The 21793-nt window shown below is 50.1% G+C and overlaps 2 protein-coding genes across 13 annotated transcripts in view; both read left to right on the top strand.

The window, feature by feature from the left end:
• LOC100073621 (cellular nucleic acid-binding protein) overlaps window positions 1-5985 on the top strand; it is a 28292-nt gene extending 22307 nt beyond the window's left edge. For 9 of the 11 annotated variants that reach the window (XM_029057359.2, XM_029057356.2, XM_029057360.2 and 6 more), the window contains one exon: window positions 2227-3445. In XM_029057359.2, the coding sequence (XP_028913192.1) occupies window positions 2227-2344 (118 nt within the window). In that variant the 3' untranslated portion in view covers window positions 2345-3445. Of the gene's footprint in view, window positions 1-2226; window positions 3446-5800 lie in introns of those variants that run through there. The other 2 variants (XR_003756752.2, XM_029057364.2) reach the window with 2 other exon arrangements.
• A 4532-nt stretch (window positions 5986-10517) lies between these two features.
• On the top strand, window positions 10518-21535 carry LOC100073658 (pre-mRNA-splicing factor ISY1 homolog). 2 transcript variants are annotated; one of them, XM_029057316.2, is made up of 11 exons: window positions 10522-10595; window positions 13001-13023; window positions 13724-13775; window positions 14479-14544; window positions 15083-15125; window positions 15677-15789; window positions 17277-17394; window positions 18911-19033; window positions 19867-19970; window positions 20308-20394; window positions 21106-21535. In XM_029057316.2, exons 1-11 carry the CDS (start codon window positions 10593-10595, stop codon window positions 21211-21213), a joined length of 840 nt encoding a protein of 279 aa, XP_028913149.1. In that variant the 5' UTR covers window positions 10522-10592; the 3' UTR covers window positions 21214-21535. The 2 variants fall into 2 exon arrangements, with proteins under 2 accessions (XP_028913150.1, XP_028913149.1); XM_029057317.2 differs by lacking the exon at window positions 18911-19033 and having other exon boundaries at window positions 10518-10595.
• Window positions 21536-21793: the final 258 nt, after the last annotated feature.

Here is a 21793-nt window from a genome sequence, read left to right as displayed (position 1 = left end):
GAGTGTTAAGCAGTGGAACGTGGGTTTGAGCCTTTGCTTTCTGGAAGGGGAAAGAGGCTGAAGCTGCTAACCTCTGAATACGGAAGTCTCACCCAGCTCTTTCTCTCCTCACTGTGACTGGAGGTGGGGCGGGGGCTGGGGAGGGAACACTGTCTGGCTCACTTGCATCATCTCCGGAAGGCGTCCTTAAAACGTCAGATTGCAGTCCCACCACTGTGCGGAGGTGCTGTTGTAAAGAGAAGTCCCTCGAACACAGACACCAACTTTGAGAGCGACGGTGGGGCTTAGTCTCTCCTTCCCAGTTCCTGTATCTGGACAGACTTTGGGGGCCAGGCAGGTGAGTCTAGGTAGCTTGAAAATTGGTCTCTTGGGCCCAGTAATCTCTTTCAAAGCCCTATTCCCCTTCAAACTGTCACGGTATATAGGAGCCAACACATAATAATAATAATAATGATATTTGTTAAGCGCTTATTGTGTGCCAAAGCACTGTTCTAAGCGCTGGGGGGGATATAAGATCATCAGGTTATCCCACGTGGGGCTCACAGTCCTAATCCCGATTTTACAGATGAGGGAACTCAGGCACAGAGAAGTGAAGTGACTTGCCCAGAGTCTCACAGCTGACAAGTGGTGGAGCCGGGATTAGAACCCACGTCTCTGACTCCGAAGCCCGGGCTCTTTCCACAGAGCCACGCTGCTTCTCATATTCCATTGCTTTGGTCATTAATCCATCCCTCCTGTGGGGAGGGATAGTGGGAGTACACAACTCTTTCAGCACATCTGTAGAAAGTGTTAGGTGACTCAGTGGTGGTAGTGTTAGTGATTTTGAGTGGCAAAATTTTCATCTAACATATCAAGTAGCTGGCTTTTAAAAAAAAAAAAATAACAGAACTCTACACGCTGCAGATCGTACCTTCGGTTCAAGCCCGAGCACCTAAAGTCCCCAAACCTTTGAGGAGGAGTTCAAAAGTGGCTAGAATTAGAAGTACCTGGCTCAGAAGCAAAAGCTTTGAGGGATGGTGTCAGTGGGTCCTCAGAAATCAGTGGCAGTTGGGTCTGGCTTAGCAGGTGTGTTGCTGTATGAGAACTGGTAGATATGTAGTGAAGCAGCACGTTGAGGGCCCTTGAGGGCCCTTGAGGACCCTTGAGTCGTAAGGCCATGAGAAGAGAGGGATGGGCTAATGAGGTGGCGAGTCTCGCCTTTGAAGCCAAAGCCCATTCATCCCAGGCTTCTGCTCTCTCGGCTTTGGAGTGAGCCAGCCGGGCGGGAGGCTAATGGTAAGCAGTCAGGAGAGAGCGGCTGGCTGGCCGTTCAGGAAGTGAGGCTGCAACAGAGTCCTGAAGAGGGACGGACACTTGGTGCTCACCCAGTAGAGGTCCGCTTCCTGTGGGGTGGAAGTCAGAGAGAGAGAGGGATGGATGGGGAAGCCTCTTCTAGTGGTCTGAATGTCCCACCGTGTGTTTACAAGGGCTCCATAGCCGGAGGCAAGAGCAACTTGGATCAGGCAAGGGAAACCTGGCCAGAAGTGTGGCTCTGGTTTTTCACTGGTCCTCCGGGTGGTGTTTCTGGTCACTTGAGAGATTGGGGATCTGCTTTCTAACACTGGGGTCCTGATCGATTGCTCAGGGCGGTTTACAGTCAATTGAGGGAGGGGCCCTCTTGGGGTTTCACATTTGGTGTGCCCCAAGATTGCCCCAGTTGGAGTAACCGCTCCTCCCTGCTCTGCAACTGGTTCCCAGCTTAACCCCAAGGGGTCCTGATGACCCTCTGAACCTCTGGGGCCACTACCCCTTTCTGTGCCGTGGGAGGGGCTGGCCTGCCTGGCCCTCAAAGTCTCCGAGGGAGTTGTTTTAGTGGCTTGGTCCGGGTACTTTTAACGTGGAATATAGAGTAAGTTTGCCCACCACAAGTTGATTCCCTCCCCCCGCCCCACCCCCAACAAAGGGGAAAAAAAAATCAGAACAAAAAACAATCACACCTTAGGCCAGGGCCTTTCCTCTTAATGGTGTTGTGGGGTTAGTGGTCGTGTTTGCTTTAAAAAAAAAAAAAAAAAAAGAATTGAGGGTAGTCTGGAGCCATTCATAGCCAAGCTCGTGTGTGAGTGCGTGCGTGCACGTGTGTGTCTGTGTATGTGTGGGCGCGCGCACGTGCACGCTGTAGCCATTGATAGGTGGACAATTTCCCGTTTTCTGAGCACCAGTGTGAAAACTCTTTAATTTCTCTTTTAGGTGTGGTGAAACTGGTCATGTAGCCATCAACTGCAGCAAGACAAGTGAAGTCAACTGTTATCGCTGTGGCGAGTCAGGGCATCTTGCCCGGGAATGTACAATTGAGGCTACAGCTTAATAATTGACCGTTGTCGCCCCTCCTTTTTCTGATTGATGGTTGTATTATTTTCTCTGAATCCTCTTCACTGGCCCAAGTTTGGCAGACAGAGGCTACTCCCAGGCCAGTGAGCTTTTCTTGCTGTGTAAAAGGAGGAAAGGGGTGGGAAAAAAAAAATTTGACTTTCTGCATTTAACTCAAAAAAAAAAAATGTTTCTGTTTAGTTTGGTAGAGGTGTTCTGTATAATGCTTTGTTAAAGAGAACCCCCTTTCCGTGCCACTGGTGAATAGGGATTATTGAATGAGAAGAGTGGAGTCAGACTAGTAAACCCTTTCTGGGTCCTGGGAAGCGATCCCATGCAGAGGAAAAGCCAATTCTGGAAGTGTCTGGGAACTTCCGCAAGAAACTTTAATTTAAGTATATGATGGCCTTGGATGACGGTCTGACCTCAGTAGCTGTTAATGACATCAAGTGACATCTGTATCCAGGCCCTTACGTAGAGCAGATAGTCGAGTGGGAGTAAACAAAAAAAAAAAGAAAAAAAACCAAAACAAAAAAAACCAAGGTGTGCATGCCTGTATGGCCGTGAGAGTCAGAGAGGAATTAGAGTCGAAACCTGAAATGTGACAACTCCGTTGCTATGTCAATGTTTGAGATATGAGCTTCAGATGCAGACGGTGTGACGTTTATTTGCTAAATTGACAACCCAGGGTGAGCAATGATGCTTAGAGAAAAACATCAATTGGAGCTGTTCAGGAGTTGCCGCAGAGACATGCATTTTCACAGGAGCCAAGATGTTATTTTTGTATACTATATCACTTAGACAACTGTTGAGTTTCATTTGTTGTAATCGGTTTTTAAGGTCAGATGGTAAAAGCAACTGAAGTCCTAGAATATAGAAATGTACTTTTAAACTATCAATAAAGCTGGAGGAGGAAGGGGAGTTTGACTAAAGTTCCTTTGTGTTTCCAGTTTTCATTCATGTGCATAGTTGAAATCAATGGCATATCGGAGTGGGGGAGCATGGAGGATTAAACAGCTGACAGTTTGGACTCTTTCTTTGTACTAAACATGTCTTCAGTGGTGAAACTATTAAACTTGAGAAAGTGTTGGGTTTAGAACTCCGTCTGTTATTTTGCAGAGTCAGAAACGTGTGCTTTATATCCCGGCACGGCATGTCTGGGAGGTTGTTTCTCGGCGTGGACTTGTTTGGAAATGCGATCGGCCAAACGCCCGGCTAGCGCTCAGCCGCGAGGCCCCTCCGCCTCAGGCGTGTGCTGTGTCGCCTAGGTTTGGTTGCTGGAACGTGCTGCTTGGATGGGCTCAGGCTCGTCATCTTTGCTTTGTCTGTTGGTCCACAGAGGGCGAGGAAAGAGTAGTTAGTGGTAGTTAGCGGCCCGTCACTTGGGAGCGGGGCCTGAGGTTTGCGAGGCCGCAGCCGGCTCGGGTTGCGGGCGGGCGGGCGCGGGCACTTCCCGCGTGGGGGGCAGTGCCCGGGGCGGGTAGGGGAAGCTCCGAGTTGCTGCTGGAGCCTGCCGGGCAGCTGGTTTGGGGCCAGCCTGGCTAGGGGCCTGGAAGTCCTGCTGTATTTTTTTTTTTTTTTTTGGTCGGAGTGAGCCACCATCCTTTCTTGGCAGAACATGAAAGAACGGAATGAACGTGGAACGATGCTCTGTGTCCTGGTCCACTTGGGCCAAGCTGCGGTTGCTAGGACATCCAAGCGGGGCCTCTCTAGCCTAGGCAGGCCAGGCCCTTCTAGCTAGGCAGCACACGGGGTGGGCAGAGTAGTAGGAATGCTCCGTCCCGGTGGGCCCCGGGAGGAGCGTGTTGCTTGCTCGGTAGTGAGAGTGTAAAACGGCAGGGCAGTAGGCTTCGCCCAGCAGATCGAAACCGCTTTGTCTCCGCTCTCCGCCCCGCCGGTAGAGTTGCTGAACGGGCGCTGGTCTGGGAACGAGCATACTGGTTTCCCCCGGCTGTCTCTCATTTGGCATGTGGAAGGAGGGCCTCTGGCTCCTTGGGAAGCTCTCGGTTGTCTGCCCTGGCCTCGGAGCCCGGCTTGGGTCGCTGCAGGGTGGAAGCAGATGGACCGGGAGGCGGTGTGAGTTGAAGGGCAGGTGCAGGTTTCTGTCAGAAAAGTGCCTTGCCCTCTGGTGGAGGCCAAGGGCTGAAACCGGGTGGGGAGGGGTTTCTTTATCAAAAAGCATCAGGCTTGCTGTTGGTGCTGGCTCTCCGCACAACCGTGTGAGTAGACGCAGCAGCCGAATCTGGTGTTCTGTGGTTCTGTTTTGTGTGTTTGTGTTTTTTCTCCCCTCCCTTTTACAAGCTGTGTGGGGAGGGTAATGTCCCACTCTGTGTTGAGCGGTGAAGTAAGGCAGAGTGTGTGAAGAAGGCACTGCCCTCCTGTAGAAACTCCCGTTCCAGCCTAAAGCCGTACTGTGGGGTGGCATTTTATTCAACTCTTCTGAAGGGTGAGTGCTGGTGACCAAAGCGTGAGGAGCAATGAACACTGAAGACAGCCTCTTGCCTTTGATACAGTACCAGTTTCTGTCTGTCTAGGTTGTCTGGGCGGACTTGGGAACGATTCTTTTCCCATGAAGGAGTAAGATGGGCAAGGTGTCTTGTTTACTCCAGTGAAAGGTGGTGGTGGTGCGGGGGAGGGGGTGCAGCAGGGAGGCAAAGTTTAAAAAAAAAAAAAGAAAAGCCAATGACTTGCCCAAAGCCATGCAGTGATTCAGGAGTAGGGTCAGGATTAAAATCTGATAATTCTGCTGATTTTTTTTTTCCCCTCTCTGAGCTTTTGGATTCTATTAAGTTATTAACCATGCTTCTGGTTTGAATGATCTCACCTGAAGCCCTACCCAGCCCAAAGAGTGACTTGGTAGTAGACACCCTCTTAAGTAATCAGGAGGAGCTGAGTCAACCGGGCTCGCTGAGGTTTGCGCCCTCCTCTCCCTTCATGTTTCGAAGTTTGCGAAATGCACATGGCCCTCCCACTTTGCATTGGCTCTATCCAGAGCTTCGGTTAATCGGAGCTGGTGCTTTGGGAGAGACGCCCTCCAGGGTGAGCTCCTGAACAGCTTGTATTTACTGCTAGGTGCCCTCCTCCCCCCCGCCCCGCCCCCAACCCATTACAGAGTTCACGTTGAAGCTTTTGAGGAAATCGATAGAGAAGTTGGCTTCAGCCTCCACTGTGTCTGCATGGTTGTTGGTTTGTTGTTGGCGGGGGGTGGGGAGGGGGGTGGGGTGTTTGACACCCCCCCCCCCCCCCAAAGCTAGGATATCTGGTCTGGGTTTACCCAGCAGGGAAGCAGTCCATTGGTTTCAGGTTTTTCTATAAATTCCATCTAGTTACCATGATGCGACATGGGTCGAGGGAGGGGGTGGGGTGGCGGGTGTTTTAATTTGTTCAGTCAGTTTATGTACCATTGTCTGGACCTGTTTTGAAAAGGTTCCCCCTTTCTCTTCCCCTATATTAGGTAGGTCAAGCGCTTCATTCCCTGTAATGTGAACTGCAACGAAAAGCTTCGATGATGGAATAACTTAGACCCTGGTAACACCTAAGGCAAAATAACATCAAGGACTCAGGATAGGCATGTGCTTTAAGGAATCCAAGTCAACATTCGAAAATCATCTGCATCATTAAAGGACTGCAATCTCATGCCTTCCAGAGTTTTAAATTCTCTTAGAATTTAAAATTTAGGTGGGGTTTGGGGAGTGGGGGGTGGGGGAGGGACACGCCACCCAGACTGTTGGGAGTAACACCACTTGGCTTTGCCATGATTGGTGCAGGGGCATCGGCTACTTTTTCTTTTTTGTGCCTCAAATAAAAACCATTTTGAGACCTCGGCGTGCCAAAAACTCTTCAGTCGATCACGTGATGTGTCCCGCAAAGGTCACCGTGTGTGTCAGGGCTTCCCCCTTTCTGTTTGGGTCCGCTTTCCCCACCACGTCTCCCGCTGCCTTTCGGTTCCCTTGCATTTCCCGCTTGCCATTCCTCCTGCGTGTATCTTCCTGCCTCTTCAAATCTGCCAGACCACAACTCTCCCCCTTCTTCAAAAACTACCTTCTCTGGCAGTTTTTCACCTCCCCAAGGCACAGCCACGCATCTCAGGACTTCTGCTTCAACTTGGCACTCCCTGTTTCACACTGATCTTCTGGGCACACTCTACCAATGGAACATTATGTTGTCTTTGGTCTGTCTGCCTTGCTAGGATGTAAGCCCTTTGAGGGCAGGGATCCAGGTCTACTACTGAACCTCTGACTCACTGTGGTGCTTTTATTCCCAAAGCACTTGCATGTTTATCTCAATTTTGTCCTTCCAAGCCCCCTGAAAGGTACAAGAAAGGCAGGTAGTTTCCCCCTCTGTAAAATGGGGATAATTAGCCCAGAGAAGTGAAGAACTTGCCTGAGCAGGCCAGCAGAGGATCTCCGACTTGAACCTGGGCCTCCCACCGTAGCCTAGTGGAAAGGACATGGAACTGGGAGGCAGGTGAGCCCGGGTTCAAGTTGTAGCTCTGCCCCAGGCCTACCTGGTGATGGTGAGCAAGTCATATAGCCTCTCTGGGCCATAGTTTCTCCCATCTGTAAAATAGGGTTGATAGAAAGTGGAGGGAGAAAAGACTGTTGGAGAACTGGTATTTGTTAAGCACTTATTATGGGCCAAGCACTGGATTGCTGAGGCAGATCCAGGAAAGCAGGTCAGACAAGAGCCCCTGCCCCACATGGGGCTCCCAGTCTAAGCCCCCAGAACTTAGCCCATACCAAAAAGCACTTAGGAAGTAGCTGCTTATTTCCCAGGAAGAAATTGTTGGGCTCTTTCCAGTTGAGCTCATCTCACTTTAAGCCTGATCCACTCAAAAGTGGTGGGGGAAGGGGGAGGAAGGGGAAGAGCTGCTGCCGAAGGGGGGCCGTGCCTAAGGACCAGCCTAACCCATCTGGGGTTTAGGAGTGGTTTTGGCTTGGCTGCTGCAGAAGCTTTTGAGTCTGGAATTTCAAAGTTGCTAATGGAAGAGAGCCCAGATTGTTTAAAACAAAACAAAACAAAACCCCAAAAAATAAACTAACCCTACTCCAAAAGAAAGCCAACGTCTCCTCTTAACCATTTTTGGCTCAGAGTAACACTTAAGTGTTCAGGCCCCACAACACTACTGGGTCATCGGAATCTCTGCTTTTAAAAAACTAGATGTTGCTGGCATGAAGTCTGTTTTGGTTTCGAGTCAGCAGAGGTAAGCAGAAGAGCCAGGGGAGAGGGTGGGGTTGAGCATTACCCCCATAACCTTCGAAGTTTGGGCGGCAACTTGAAATCAATTGTACCTTCAAGCATAACTCTTCTAAAGATTGTTGATTTTGCACTGGTCCCCTTGTGCCCCTCCCCCCCCCCCCCCCAATCAAAGGGGTAAGCTCTTCGTGGGTAGGGAATGTTGAGTCCCTTCTCTTTGTTGTACTTTACCAAGTGGGGGGGGGGGGGGGGGAGGCGGTTGTCCATAAATGTCTTTATCATCCCCCACTCCCAAGTAGCTTGTGTGAACTGTGGCCATCTGCAGGGCGGCAGTCACAACAGGAGAGGGGCCATTTCATTCAATCGTATTTATTGAACACTTACCATGTGCAGAGCACTGTACTAAGCGCTTGGAATGTACAGTTCGGCAATAGAGAGAATCCCTGCCCAACGACGGGCTCACAGTCTAAACGGGGGAGACAGACAACAAAACAAAACAAGTAGTCGGGATAACATGTCCACTGTCCACCCTCCTGTTGCCCCCTAACACCATTTTTGTAGCTCAATTGTATTTATTGAGTATTTGTGTGCAGAGCACTGAACTAAGCACTTGGAAGAGTACAATATAATAAAATAGTTCGTAGGCATGTTCCCTGCCCACAACAAGCTTACAGTCTAGAGGGGGATACAGACATTAATATCAATTACAGATATATACATAAGTGTTGTGGGACAGAGGAAGGGGTGAATAAGGGAAACAAATCGAAGCACAAGGTGATTCAGGAGGGACTGGGAGAAAGAAATGGAGGCTTAGGGACTTTGACAGTGGGTAGTGATCATCTGTTGGAAATTCAATCATTCAATTGTATTGAGTGCTTACTTTGTGCAGAGCACTGTGCTAAAGGCGTGGGGGAGTACAATTCAACAATAAACAGTCCCTGCCCATAATGAGCTTATATGAAGAGGGAGGGCATTTCAGCCTAGAGGTGAGAGGTTGACCGTGAGATAAACGAGATTGAGGAACAGGGAGTAGGTTGGCATTAGAGGAGCAAAGTGTGCAGGCTGGGTTGGAGTAGAAAGGTAGCGAGGTGAGGTAGGGGGCAAGGGGATTGAGTGCTTTAAAGCTGATAGAAAGCGAAGAGCAAGGGAGATCATGGGTGGGAGAGTGCATTGTGCCAGGTCCAGGCAGTGGATAAAGCATGGGCCTGGAAGTTCCTGGAGTTCGGTGGAATATGAGGATTCATTCATTCATTCATTCATTCAATACACGCACAGCACCTCCAGCAGGAAAATGAGTTCACTCCTGGGTCCATTTCATTTCAGATGGGGGGCATGGGATTAAACCTTGTTACTCAAAAGTTACCATCTGGAATTAATACCAAGGGAGGGGACTCATACTAACTGATCATGGTGTTAACCTGGGTGGGCAAATATGGGATCATATCTCTCCACGAAGATGATCGGTGGGGAAAAAAATTACCTGGATCTTTAGGACCCACCACCTGAAGAACAGCATGTAACAAATGTCACCAATTTGAGTTTCATAGGAGATTGTGATGGAATCATAGTCCTACAAGCGTACCCAAATAATTGGATTCTGCTTCTCCGCTGTGGTGTTTGAGTGATTACTGTGGGCAGAGCATTTGGGAGAGAACACTATAACAACAAGCAGATACATTCCCTGCCTGCAACAAGCTTACAGTCTAGAGGGTAATAGAAATAGATGGTAATAGAAATTAAAAAAAAAAATTACAGATACGTATGTAAGTACCATGGGGGTGAATAAAGGGAGCAAGTCAGGGCAGTGCAGAAGGGAGTGGAAGAAGAAGAGGAAAGGTGGGTCCTAGGGAAAGCCTCTTGGAGGAGACGTGCCTTCAATAAGGCTTTGAAGGTGGGGAGAGTCATTGTGATGATGTTTGTATTTGATAAGCACTTACTATGTGCAAAGCACTGTTCTAAGTGCTGGGGTAGACACGGGAATCAGGTTGTCCCACGAGGTGCTCACAGTCTTAATCCCCATTTTACAGATGAGGTAACTGAGGCCCAGAGAAGTTAAGTGACTTGCCCACAGTCACACAGCTGACAAGTGGCAGAGCTGGGATTCGAACTCATGACCTCTGACTCCAAAGCCCGTGCTCTTTCCACTGAGCCACGCTGCTTCATTGTCAGATATGAGCACTGGACTAAGCACTTGGGAGAGTACAACAGAGTTGATAGACCCATTCCCTGCCCACCATGAGCTCATAGTTCACTCATTCAGTCGTATTTATTGAGCACTTACTGTGTGCAGAGTACTGTACTAAGCGCTTATAATGTTAAGCACTTATTATGTGCCAAGCACTGTTTGAAGCGCTAGGATAGATAGAAGGTTATCAGGTTGTCCCACTTGGGGCTCACAGTCTTGATCTCCATTTTACAGATGAGGTAACTGAGGCACAGAGAAGTCAAGTAATAATGCCGGTATTTGTTAAGCGCTTACTGTGTGCAAAGCACTGTTCTAAGCATTGGGGGCGGATACAAGGTGATCAGGTTGTCCCACATTGGGCTCACAGTTTTTAATCCCCATTTTCCAGATGAGGTAACTGAGGCCCAGTGAAGTGACTTGCCCACAGTCACCCAGCTGACAAGTGGCGGAGCCGGGATTCGAACCCACAACCTCTGACCCCCAAGCCCGGGCTCTTGCCACTAAGTTCCTGCCACCCATTTTTTATGGTTATTCGAGTCCCCACTATGTATCAAACACAGTTCTGAGCTCCCTTTAGCTCTCCCTCTTCTTAGTTCTCTCTCTCCGCTCTTCCAACCCCGAGTGTCCCTCTTAGGAGAGGGATGAGAGGTGCTGACCTTTAGTCAGACGCAGCGACTCCAGCGCGCATGCGTCTGTGCGCGCGTGCCCGCTTCCCCTCCCCCGCCGGCCCCGCCCTTTCCGCTTCCCCAAGGCTTTGTGGAATCCGGTTTCCGGCGCAGGAGCTCAGCCGGCCCCGGCCTAGGCCGTCAGTTCCGGGAAGCGGAGCCCTGTCACGGGCGGAACAGGCGCGAGCGATCCCGGCACCATGGTGAGTTGAGCCCACAAACCACGCTCCCTTTAGGCTTGGCGGCCAGCACTCTTAATAATAATAATAATAATAATTATGGTACTTGTTGAGTGCTTATGATGTGCAAAGCACTGTTCGAAGCGCTGAGGCTAAAACAAGGTAATAATGTAGGTATTTGTTAAGCGCTTACTATGTGCCGAGCACTGTTCTAAGCCTCCGGGGGGGGGGGGGATACAAGGTGATCAGGTTGTCCCCCGTGGGGCTCCCAGTCCTCATCCCCATTTTACAAATGAGATCACTGAGGCACAGAGAAGAAGAATAATAATATTGGTGTTTGTTAAGCGCTTACTCTGTGCAGAGCACTGTTCTAAGCTCTGAGGTCGATCCAGAGTCATCAGGTTGTCCCACGTGAGGTTCACAGTCGTAATCCCTATTTTAATAATAACAATAATATGGGTATTTGTTAAGCGCTTACTATGTGCAGAGCACTGGTTCTAAGCGCTGGGGTCGATACAGGGTCATCAGGTTGTCCCACGTGAGGCTCACAGTCTCAGTTCCCATTTTACAGATGAGGGAACTGAGGCACAGAGAAGTGAAGTGACTTGCCCACAGTCACCCAGCTGACAAATGTCAGAGCCGGGATTCAAACCCATGACCTCTGACTCCCAAGTTCGGGCTCTTTCCATTGAGCCACGCTGAGAAGTGAAGTGACTCGCCCAGAGGCACACACAAGTGGCAGAGCCGGAATTAGAACCCACGACCTCTGACTCCCCAAGCCCGGGCTCTTTCCGCTAAGCCGCGCTGCTTCTGTTCCAGCTCTCGCCGCTCTCCGCCCAATACACGTTTATTCAATTCAGTCGTATTTATTGAGCGAGCAGGGCACTGGCACTAAGCCCTTGGGAGAGTACAATGTTACAGTAAGCAGATGCATTCCCTGCCCCCAGCGAGTTTACAATGTAGAGGGGGAGATTTATTCATATGAATAAATCAATTACAGATAGGTACATAAGGGCTTTGGGGTTGGGAGGGGGAATGATTAAAATGAGCAAGTCAGGGAGACGCAGAAGGGAGTGAGAGAAGATGAGAGGAGGGCAGAATCAGGGAAGGCTTCTTGGAGGAGATGGGTCTTAGATAAGGCTTTGAAGGGGGGAGAGTCATTGTCGGATTTGTGGAGGGAAGGCGTTCCAGGACAGAGGTAGGACGTGAGACAGGCGAGATGGAGGCACAGAGAGCAGGTTGGCATTAGGTAAGCAAGGTGTTTGGGCTGGGTTGTAGGAGGGGGCAAGAAGATGGAGTGCTTTAAAGCTGATGGTGAGGAGTTTTTGTTTGATGCGGAGGTGGATGGGCAACCACTGGAGCTTCTTCAGGTGTGGGGAAACATGTCCTGAATGTTGTTCTAGAAAAATGATCCATGCAGCAGAGTCCGCCCCCGGCCCACCTCTCTTCACCTCATGTATTTTTCCTCCGAGTTTGTTGCCTATTAGCCGACGAAGAAGTTGTAGCTTTCTGACCCCCAAGTACCAGATGACAGGATTTTAGAACCCAGATCTCACACATTCGCTCCTCTGACACCAAACTACTCACTGTACCTCGATCTCATCTCTCTCAATCAGTCGTATTTACTGAGCGCTTACTGTGTGCAGAGCACTGCACCAAGCGCTTGGGAGAGTACAGTACAACAGAATTATTCATTCATTCAATAGTATTTATTGAGCACTTACTATGTGCAGAGCATTGTACTAAGCGCTTGGAATGTACAATTCGGCAACAGATAGAGACAATCCCTGCCCAGTGACAGGGTCACAGTTTAATCGGGGGAGACAGACGGACAAAAATAAGACAACATAATCATGAGAAATAGAATCAAGGGGATGTACCCCTCAGCAAAATAAATGGAGTAATAAAATATATACAAATGAGCACAGTGCTAAGGGTACAGGGAGGGAGAGGAGCAGAGGGAAAGGGGGCTTTGCTGAGGGGAGGTGAAGGGGGAATTAGCAGACACATTCCTCCCCGTACCGTGTTTGCCTCCGCAGACCCCTCACCCACGTCCTGCGTCTGCCCGGAACTCCCTCCCCTTTCGTATCTGGCTAACCACCCCTTCTCCCCAACTGAACACCACCACTCTCCCCATCTTCTCCCTCGAGACTGTAAGCTCGTTATGGGCAGGAAGCAATAGAGTTTAAAGTAGTAGCATTTGTTGAGCTGTGGAGCTGAGGGTGAACTGAATATCAGTGCCTAAAGAGTACAGAGTCAAGTGCATAGAGAACACCGAAGGCAGAGGGAGGAGGGGAAATGAGGGCTTAGTCAGGAGAGGCCTCTTGGCGGAGATGTGATCTTAGTAAGTGTCCCTCAGTTCTGCAAAACTTCCACTTCACTAAAACTAAACAACTGATTAAACGGAGATTTTGTTTCCTCCCCTCTAGGCTCGAAATGCAGAAAAGGCCATGTAAGTACTAACTGGTTTTGAAACTAATAGGTTGTGTCGAATATCTACTGTGTCTTTCTGTCCTGGAGTTTAGCGTGTCCTTTCTTGGATGTAAACTGCTAGCAAGTGGGGGCCTTGTTTGCATCTGCCTACCCTGCGCCCCAACTCTGCAACCCCACCCTACACCCTCCTCTCTATTGCACTCTATATCCCGCTCCTCACCCCTCCCGGTTTGGCATTTAGCCCCCTTCCTCTGGTAGAGGCTGAAGCCAGCCTTGGGAATTTGTTTTTATCACCAGCCCAGCCCAGCTGCATCTCCCCATTTTCTCATGAGGAGCCCTTTATTGAAAATGGTGTCTTATCGTGTACACTAGTGTGTCCCGTTTAGCACCCCAGAAAGAGTAGTCTTTCTGTTTCTATGGGGCTTTGAATTAAAGTCCTTCTCCTGCCCTCTCCCAGTTCCTAGCATGGTGCTTGACCATTCTTCTGGGTTGGGTCAGTATAAAGTAACCCAGGCAACATGGTGTTTGGGGGCCCCCGGTGGGCCTCTGGGCCTGCCCCAACCTGACCTGACTCTGGCTGTTTTTATGTGGGGGAGGTCTTCATGTTTTGGTCTACCCCCGGACTAGGCTTGAGGCCTGGCAACAGCAGCTGGGGCCAGTGAAAAGTCTGTTCCCCAAGCTTCTGCGAACTAATGGATCTCCTCTTTCCTCCCCTTTAGGACGGCCTTGGCGAGGTTTCGCCAAGCTCAGCTTGAGGAAGGCAGAGTCAAGGTAGATTCACCTTTTTTTTTTTTTTTTTTTTAATGTTAAAGGACCTGGAGTGAAATGAGCTGTCCCTCTTGTGGCAGGGACTGCGCCGCAGTGCGGGAGAGGCAGGCACTTGCAAGCCCCTCTGGGTCTGTACACTTGAATCTTGGCGAGCCATAGCATTTTGGAGGAATAGTGGCTCAAGGCCCATTTCGGACCAAGTGCCTCAGAAAGCAAATTCTGGCAGAATTCCCATGCAGACTGGCCAGCTGCACTTTGACTTCCTGCAGCAGGAACATTTCCCCTTGGACCATGGTCCACGGCGGGGCGCAAGGGGGCATGGACACGAGCGGACCTGCTGCAGGCATCTGTTCTTCCCAAGGGCGCAGGGAAGGCCCGAAGCAAAGATGGAGCACAGAACAAGCGAGGGAGGCCAAGGGCTCCATTGGGAAAGGAGTAGCAGTCCCAGAGGGAAGAAGGGAAAAGACTGAAAGAGTGGGGGTGGGAGGAACCAGGAGAGGTGGTGAGGAGTAGAGCAGGGCCAGACCGACCCAAGGTGCCATATGGAACAGACGGTGGGGCCCTACAGGGTGAGGGAGAAGGGCCAAGCCACTTTGACCCTGGCATGGAGCGGGTAGTTCCGTGGGTTTGAGTTGGAACCCTCCCAGGGGACTAGGTGTTCGGGAGGTTGCGTAAATTCTCAGGATGTGTTTTTTCTAATCCGCAGGAGCGGAGGCCTTTTCTGGCCTCAGAGTGCAACGAGCTTCCAAAAGCCGAGAAATGGAGACGACAGGTGGGTGGGGTGGGAAAGGGGCTGGGGGTGGGGGACGAGGATCCAAGTTAGCGTAAGGAAAATTGTATGCATTAAGACAATGCTGCTTATTGTAAGATGACAGGCGTTTTATTTCCCTTTGGGTTGGTGAGGTATCCATAGCACATCCTTCCTTCCTCTCCCCGCCAAGTCACCCACAGATGTGCATATCTCTCTCTCGATGTAGATATGTACATGTAAAACTCTGGGTATTCTTTCTATTGAGTTCCCATGACTTTTCATTTCTTCTGAACTAAATGCCAATTGCATCCAGGCCCATGTGACTGTCAGGGAAGCCAGGGGAGGGGAGAGAAGAGGAGAGAAAGGGAGCCCGAGAAGCATTGGGATGTAGGTAGAAAAGCTTCCCTAAAGCTTTCTGGAATTTTAGGAGAGTTTTTGTCAATTCTTCAATCTTCCTAAAGGATAATCCCCAAAGTGAAAGAGGTGATTATTTCTTGGCAGTCTTGAGTAATGAAAACCAGAGAGGAATGATAAAAATTGTGCGCAAATTGTTTTACAGATTATTGGGGAAGTCTCCAAAAAGGTTGCTCAAATTCAAAATGGTAAGCTTCTTTTTGTTATGTGTGTTCCATTCATCAACTCAGCAACAAGAGTGCAAATTCCCTATTGTAGTGCCTTCGACATTGTGGCCCACCCCTCTCCTGGAAACATTATCCAAACTGGGCTTCACTGACACTGTCCTCTCCTGGTTCCCCTCCTCTTTCTCTGGCCGCTCCTTCTCAATCCCTTTTTTTGCGTTTTACAAGTTTATGACCGGGAAGATCTTTTCCACCTAGCAAAGTTTTTTCTTGCTGTTTTGCGGCCCAGGGCTGTGCTGTGTCTCGGTCATGTGACTCGGTCCTCACTGGCCAAATAACCAACAGAAACACTGTGCATCCTTAGTAGATTTCCACCTAGCCCCACCCCTCCTCTCCTTGGAGAGCGGATGGCACAGGCAAGCTTTTTTAAACAGTTCATTTTCCCCAGTTTTCCCAGTTTTCCCCAGTTTCCCAGGTGCGGTGAGCAAGTAAGGGCATTGCTGGTCATTCTGGCCAGCAGGCAGAGGGGGGAAACAGTAGTCTTGGGAACTGAGGCTCTTTGCTTTTATTTTCAGCTGGTTTAGGTGAATTCAGAATTCGTGACCTGAATGATGAAATAAACAAACTCTTAAGAGAGAAGGGACATTGGGAAATCCGGATAAAGGAACTAGGGGGCCCTGATTACGGAGTAAGTATTGAAAGAAATATGAATTGCTATCTATTGAAAAGTACACATTACCTATGAAAGGAAAGTGCTAGGTAACAATTACCCCCATCACAGAGCATTCTCAATCTGATTTTTGAAGCGTGTCTTGTCTAAGTACAATGCAAAAGCCTCGCTTATTTATTTTATGTATTTCTGGTGTTTATTGAGTGCTTACTCTATGGTAAGCACTGGGATAAATACAGGATAGGTAAAATAGAGGAGTAGGAGCATGGCCTAGTGGATAGAGCACCAGCCTGGGAGTCAGAAGGACTTGGTAAATAGAGCATGGGCCTGGGAGTCAGAAAGACCTGGGTTCTAATCCCGGCTCCACCACTTGTCTGCTGTGTGATCTTGGGCAGGTCACTTAACTTCTCTGGGCCTCAGTTACCTCATCTGGAAAATGGGGATTAAGACTGTGAACCTCATGTGGGACAGGGCTGTCCCATGTGGGACAGGGCTGTCTGATTAGATTGTATCTATCACAGTGCTTAGAACAGTGCTTGACATATAGTAAGCACTTAACAAATAACATCATTATTCTAATCCCAGCTCCGCCACTTGTCTGCCGTGTGACCTTGGGCAAGCCAGATCACTGGGTCTCAGTTACCTCATCTGTAAAATGGGGATTAATACCATGAGCCCCATGTGAGACATGGGCTGTGTCCAAACTGGATAGCTTGTATCTACCCCAGTACTTAGTATAATGTCTGGCACATAGCACTGAACAAATACTCCCCCCCACCCCCAAAAAAAAGAAGCCCAGGCCCCGGTGTCAGAGGCCTGGATTTTCATCCTGACTCTGCTGCTTGTCTGCTATGGAGCCTTGGTCAAGTCATTTCACTTCTCTGGGCCTCAGTTTCCCCTGTAAAGTGGGGATTCAATTTCTATTCTCCCTCCTACTTAGATGGGAAACGTGTCCGACTTGATGAACTTGTATCTACCCCAGTGCTTAGAACAGTGCTGGACACAAAGTAAGTGCCAAAGAAATGCTACCACAATTCGGATCATCAGATGGGACCCAGTCCCTGCCCCCGGACCTGGGGCAGTACATAGACACGAGCAATTTCTCCATCCTCACAGGCTCATTATCAGGAGGTGATCCCTGGTCAACAAAACTGCATCTTTTGCCCATGAAACTCCGGTTTCCCACCTCCCTGTTCTGATGGGCTGTCACGACAGCTGCTCTTGGTTCCCTTTGCTAGAGGGAGGAGAAATCTAGAAAGCATTTTGGACCCCAGACCCTGCAGAAGCTGTGACTTGGCCCAGCCGGGATCCCTTTGCCTCTGTTGGCTTGCCCCAAGCCTGGATTGAGGAGGAGAGAGTTCTCCAGTGGCATCTTGATGAGGACTCAGCCCCGACACCTTATTCGGAGTTAGAGCAGCGACTGTGTTTTAGGGAATTGCGCCCCTGAGATCTGGCCACACTTCTTCAGAGTCCTTTCAATAACTCTTCCTTGTTATTTTTTCAAGAAAGTCGGTCCGAAGATGCTAGATCACGAAGGCAAAGAAGTTCCCGGCAACCGGGGTTACAAGTACTTTGGAGCAGCTAAAGACTTACCAGGTGTCAGGGAGCTCTTCGAAAAAGAACGTAAGTACTATTGTTGGGCAACTTTCCAAAGGCAGATGATCCCAAAGTGTTCCGCTGTGTTTTCATTGCGTGCATCAACCTGCAAGTCGGGATCATCCTGCTACTGAGTGGTTAGCATGGGTCCCTTCCATTCTGTGCCCCGGGCTGGCGGGCAGCCGGCCGGTTTGGGGGGATGGAGGGAGCCGCGGCAGCTGACCCAGCAGCAAGGAGGCCGTGGAAAGTCAGAGGGACTCGGGTAAGTAGAACTGAGCTGTAGGGCAGGATGGAGCTTCCCCGGGCAGCAGCCCTCTGGCAGCAGTGACTGCTGGGTAACGTGGCCTGGAGGGGACCGAGCCCGGCCCAGGAGCCAGTTGGCCAAGTGCCCTGCTCTGAATTGATTTTCCCACAAATCATTTTTCTTGGCTTTTTGGCTGGGCTCCTGTAGAGCCCGCATTTTTCTGTAGTGTTACAGCCAGTTCCCCCCCAACCCTTACCGTGCGCGTGCACGCGCACACACACAGTCACACACTCTCTCGCTCTCATTAGTTCACATTCTTGACATTCATACTTGGTCAGTTCACACAAGCAAAGTTCCTGTCATCAAGGCTCCAAGTCGTTTTCCCGGCACTAAAAACCTTTGCTTGTGTATTCCCGGTGTCGTCAATAATGGTATTGCAGCAAATTTCAGACCATGGGGTACATGCATTCTCTAGCGATGTAAGCGCTTTGGAGGTCCAGCGAGTTAGTAGACACGAGCCCTGCCCTCGAGGCCTTGATCGTTTTGGAGGAAGGAGGAGGGGTGGTGTTCCATAAGCTAAGACTCAAATGTTTGGGTGTGGAGGATGTGTACAGGAGCACTGTGGGAAGTCGTGAGTACTTTGGTGGCGTAAAAAGGGATGATGGGTTAACTATTTTAAGTGTGCTGAAGCTCATCTTAACAAGTACCTGTATGGTTATTATCTAAGCGCTGGGGTAGATACAAGATCATTCGGTCAGACACGGTCCCTGTCCTACACTTAGGTTCACAGTCTGAGGAGGAGGGAGGACAGGTATTGAATCCCCGTTTCCCAGAGGAGGACACTGAGGCCCAGAGAGAGAAGTGAAGTGATTTGCCCAAGGCGACTTGGCAGGCAAGTGGTGGAGCCGGAATGAGAACCCGGGTCCTCTGAATCCCTGGCTCGGGCTCTTTCCATTAGACCGTGCTGTGGCACAAGGGGTAGTTCAATTCCATTTGAAAGTGGCAATTAAAGAACAATTTAGAATGAACAAATGTACGGGTACCAAGTCAGTTAATATGCGAAGCATTCCTGGGTCACCAAAGGTACGGTATTGGGTTTCTGAGTGCCACCCGGGTCCCCGAGAGTGCCCTTGGTGAACCCACCTGTGCCAAGGAAAACTTGCCCTGGAGCGTTCACCGGCCCCCACTGGCGCTGTGGCACCGGGCCTGCACCCCAGTAGAACCGGTGCCGTTTTGCGCCACAACGTCCACCGTGTCCGCCTGGGCGGCCTGGAGTGAAGTGGTCGTGTGTTCCCTCAGCTCTCCCTCCCCCCCGGAAGACGCGAGCTGAGCTCATGAGGGCTATTGATGCCGAGTACTATGGCTACCGGGATGAGGATGATGGCATTTTGGAGCCCCTTGAACAGGAGCAGGAAGAGAAAGGTGAGCGGACAGGTTTCTTTTTCTTTTCTTTTTTTTTTTATCGTAGTTTTTTAATGCGTTACCAGCTGCCAAGCAAGCTGCTCCGTGCCTAGGTTCTCTGAGATGGCGGTTTTCACCCTGAAAACATTGCCTTTTCAAGCAGGAGAGGTTTCTGCTTGAGAGAAAAAAGAAAAAGGTCTGGGGAGCAACAGGGTAAAATGAGATCCGAAGGAGTATTTTAAGGGAGGATCTAAGGCCGACACCCAAATTGTTCTCGAGCCACGGTCTTCCCTTCCCTGGGAGATTCTTATCTCTGAGAGGATGCTGATAACTGTAGTTTCCAGAAAGGAGAGGGTTCTGGGACCTGGCTTCTTCCTCGCCCTTCCATCAGACTCCCTTTTGGCCCCAGTGCCACCTTCAAGCCAGGGCCTGGTTCTGGTGGTGAAGTGGGAGCTCTGTTCTTCTCCCCGCCACAATTGTCTCCTGTAGACCGACACCTGTGACCTGTGAGCGCCAGTTGACGTTTTGCCGAGGTGTGCTCGGAATAGCATTCTGTCCTCTCGCTGACCAGAATGGTACCCAGACCCCTCCTGAAATGTGCTCTCCCGGAGTCTCCCGTCTGGTGTGCTGGATGAGCCTCGGGGCCGAGACTTCAGGATGGAGAACCTGAGTGCTTGGGGGGAGAAATGACAGCCGAGAGTCCTCCTGGAGGATGATGAGGAAGGGGGCGGGAAGCGCGTGGGCACTTGAAAATGTACGGAGAGTAGGGCAGAGCTTGATCTAGGGCTCTGTGCACAGTAAGCGCTCAGTAAATGCCAATGATGGATCAATTGATTCCCCAACCCCCTTCTCAGTCATTGCAGAAGCCGTGGAGAAATGGAAAGCGGAAAGAGAAGCAAGAGGTGACAAGGAAGAAGAGGAAGAAGAAATCAACATCTATGCGGTCCCCGAGGATGAGGTACGGCAAAGGGAGTTGGGTCGGCGATGTTTTGGGCTGCTGGCCCTGGGGACCCGCCCCGGCTTGAGAAGCAGCAGCGACTGGAGTCGCAACAAAGGAAGCGGGTGGTTGAGAGCGGCTGGGTTGTTTCCCAGCCCTTAGTGCTGCGCTCTACACACGGTAAGTGCTCAGTAAATACTTGGACAGCGATGTCGACCACTGGTACTGGAGGCACAACAGGGATGGTGGGTGTCAGCAGTGTCCTGCTTCTCCAGCTGGTGGCTTGGGTTCTGAGCTCCAGCCGCTGGGTACTCTTGCCCTTTCTTCATGGCCCGCACGGCCTCCTTTTCGTTTGCAGTCTGATGAGGAGAGTGGCAGGGAGAAGGAAGCGGAAGAGGGGGAGCAAAAGTTTATCGCTCACGTCCCGGTGCCGTCACAGCAAGAGGTAAGATGAGGAATCATTTTCTGATCTAGAAATGAGGGTTGTCCCTCCCACCCCTGCTTTTCATTTATCGCCCATGGCATGGGAATCATGCTTGGAGCCTGTGGGAATCAATCTCTCCCTCTTCCCCTCCCCCCCTTTTTCTCCCCACCCAGTCTCCCTAATCCCAAATTCCCCTCACTTTTTCTCCTCCTCTCCCTTTCCTTCTTACCTGTCATTCTTCAGCCTCCTCCTTCCATGGTTTGGCCCCAGGTCCTTGCTTCTCTGGGCTTGTGGGGGACTGGGGGTGTTTGAAGGGTGCCTCCTCCTAGCTGCTTTCTCTCATGCACCCTCCGTACCTCCCGAGCTGGGAAGAGAACGGGAGATCGGGACCTGGGTTATCTGAAGCAATCGCCCAGAGGATCAATCAATCAGCGGCATTTATTGAGCGCTTATTGTAGGCTGAGCGTTTTGGATGGTACAATATAACAGAGTTGGTAGACCTATTCCCTGCCCACAATGAGCTTTCTGGGGCTAGTCTTGAGGTGGGCTAAACCTTGTTCCCTGTGGCTTTGGTACCTTGTATCTATCCCAGTGCTTAGAACAGTGCTTGGCACATAGTAAGCGCTTAACAAATGCCAGTATGATTATTTGGGTGGCAGTGGGAGAAATGAGGCCCCTGTGGCTTGGGAGAAAGCCCGTGCCAGTACTCTGACAGAACCTTTGTACGTGCAGGTTGAGGAAGCTCTGGTGCGCAGAAAGAAGATGGAGCTTCTCCAAAAGTATGCCAGCGAAGCCCTCATGGCCCAAAGCCAAGAAGCCAAAAAGCTTCTTGGGCTTTGATGCCATATTCCTGGTGGTGGGTCTGGTGTCCAGTCCACCTGGCCTTTCCCCGGGAGCTCCAGCCCTTGGACAGATGGCCAAAATTTGGATTGCGGACGCAGCCCGCAGCTGTGTGTGATCTCTGCTCGGCCCAGCTCTGGCCAGGTTGGACTTATCTCATGCTGAACATTTCAGCAACTCATTTTTTATAAACACTTGGGAATACATGGAACTGCTTTGCTCTGGATGGTTGTAATATCTAATCCTGGTGGAGAAGCTTTTAATGAAAGTATTTTGTGTAAAAAAATAAACAAAACCAAGCAAAAAAAGCCCAAAGCTCTAAGATGCTCTTTCATTTTTTCCTCAGTTGTCCTTTTTTTGGGTGGGGAGGGCAGGAGGTGTAGTGATCTAAAGCTTACACTTTTTTCAATCATTTAATCGTATTAATTGAGTGCTTACTGTGTGCAGAACACTGTACTAAGCACTTGGGAAAGTACAATACAACAATAAACAGTAACATTCTCTGTCCACAACGAGTTTACAATCTAGATGGGGGGGGGCGGGGAGATGAGATACAATACATATACGTAAATATACATAT

This window comes from Ornithorhynchus anatinus, unplaced genomic scaffold, assembly GCF_004115215.2.
Source record: "Ornithorhynchus anatinus isolate Pmale09 unplaced genomic scaffold, mOrnAna1.pri.v4 scaffold_93_arrow_ctg1, whole genome shotgun sequence".
In the NCBI taxonomy this organism is placed as follows: domain Eukaryota; kingdom Metazoa; phylum Chordata; class Mammalia; order Monotremata; family Ornithorhynchidae; genus Ornithorhynchus; species Ornithorhynchus anatinus.
The sequence above is the reverse complement of the archived record's forward strand: the minus strand, read 5'-3'. Positions and strand labels throughout refer to the sequence as shown.

Excerpts from the sequence above, each read along its gene's own strand:
- LOC100073658 (XM_029057316.2), top strand. Across the intron at positions 15,790-17,276 it reads TAGGGGGCCCTGATTACGGA|AAAGTCGGTCCGAAGATGCT; the intron begins GTAAGTATTGAA and ends TATTTTTTCAAG. Across the intron at positions 17,395-18,910 it reads GGAGCTCTTCGAAAAAGAAC|CTCTCCCTCCCCCCCGGAAG; the intron begins GTAAGTACTATT and ends GTGTTCCCTCAG.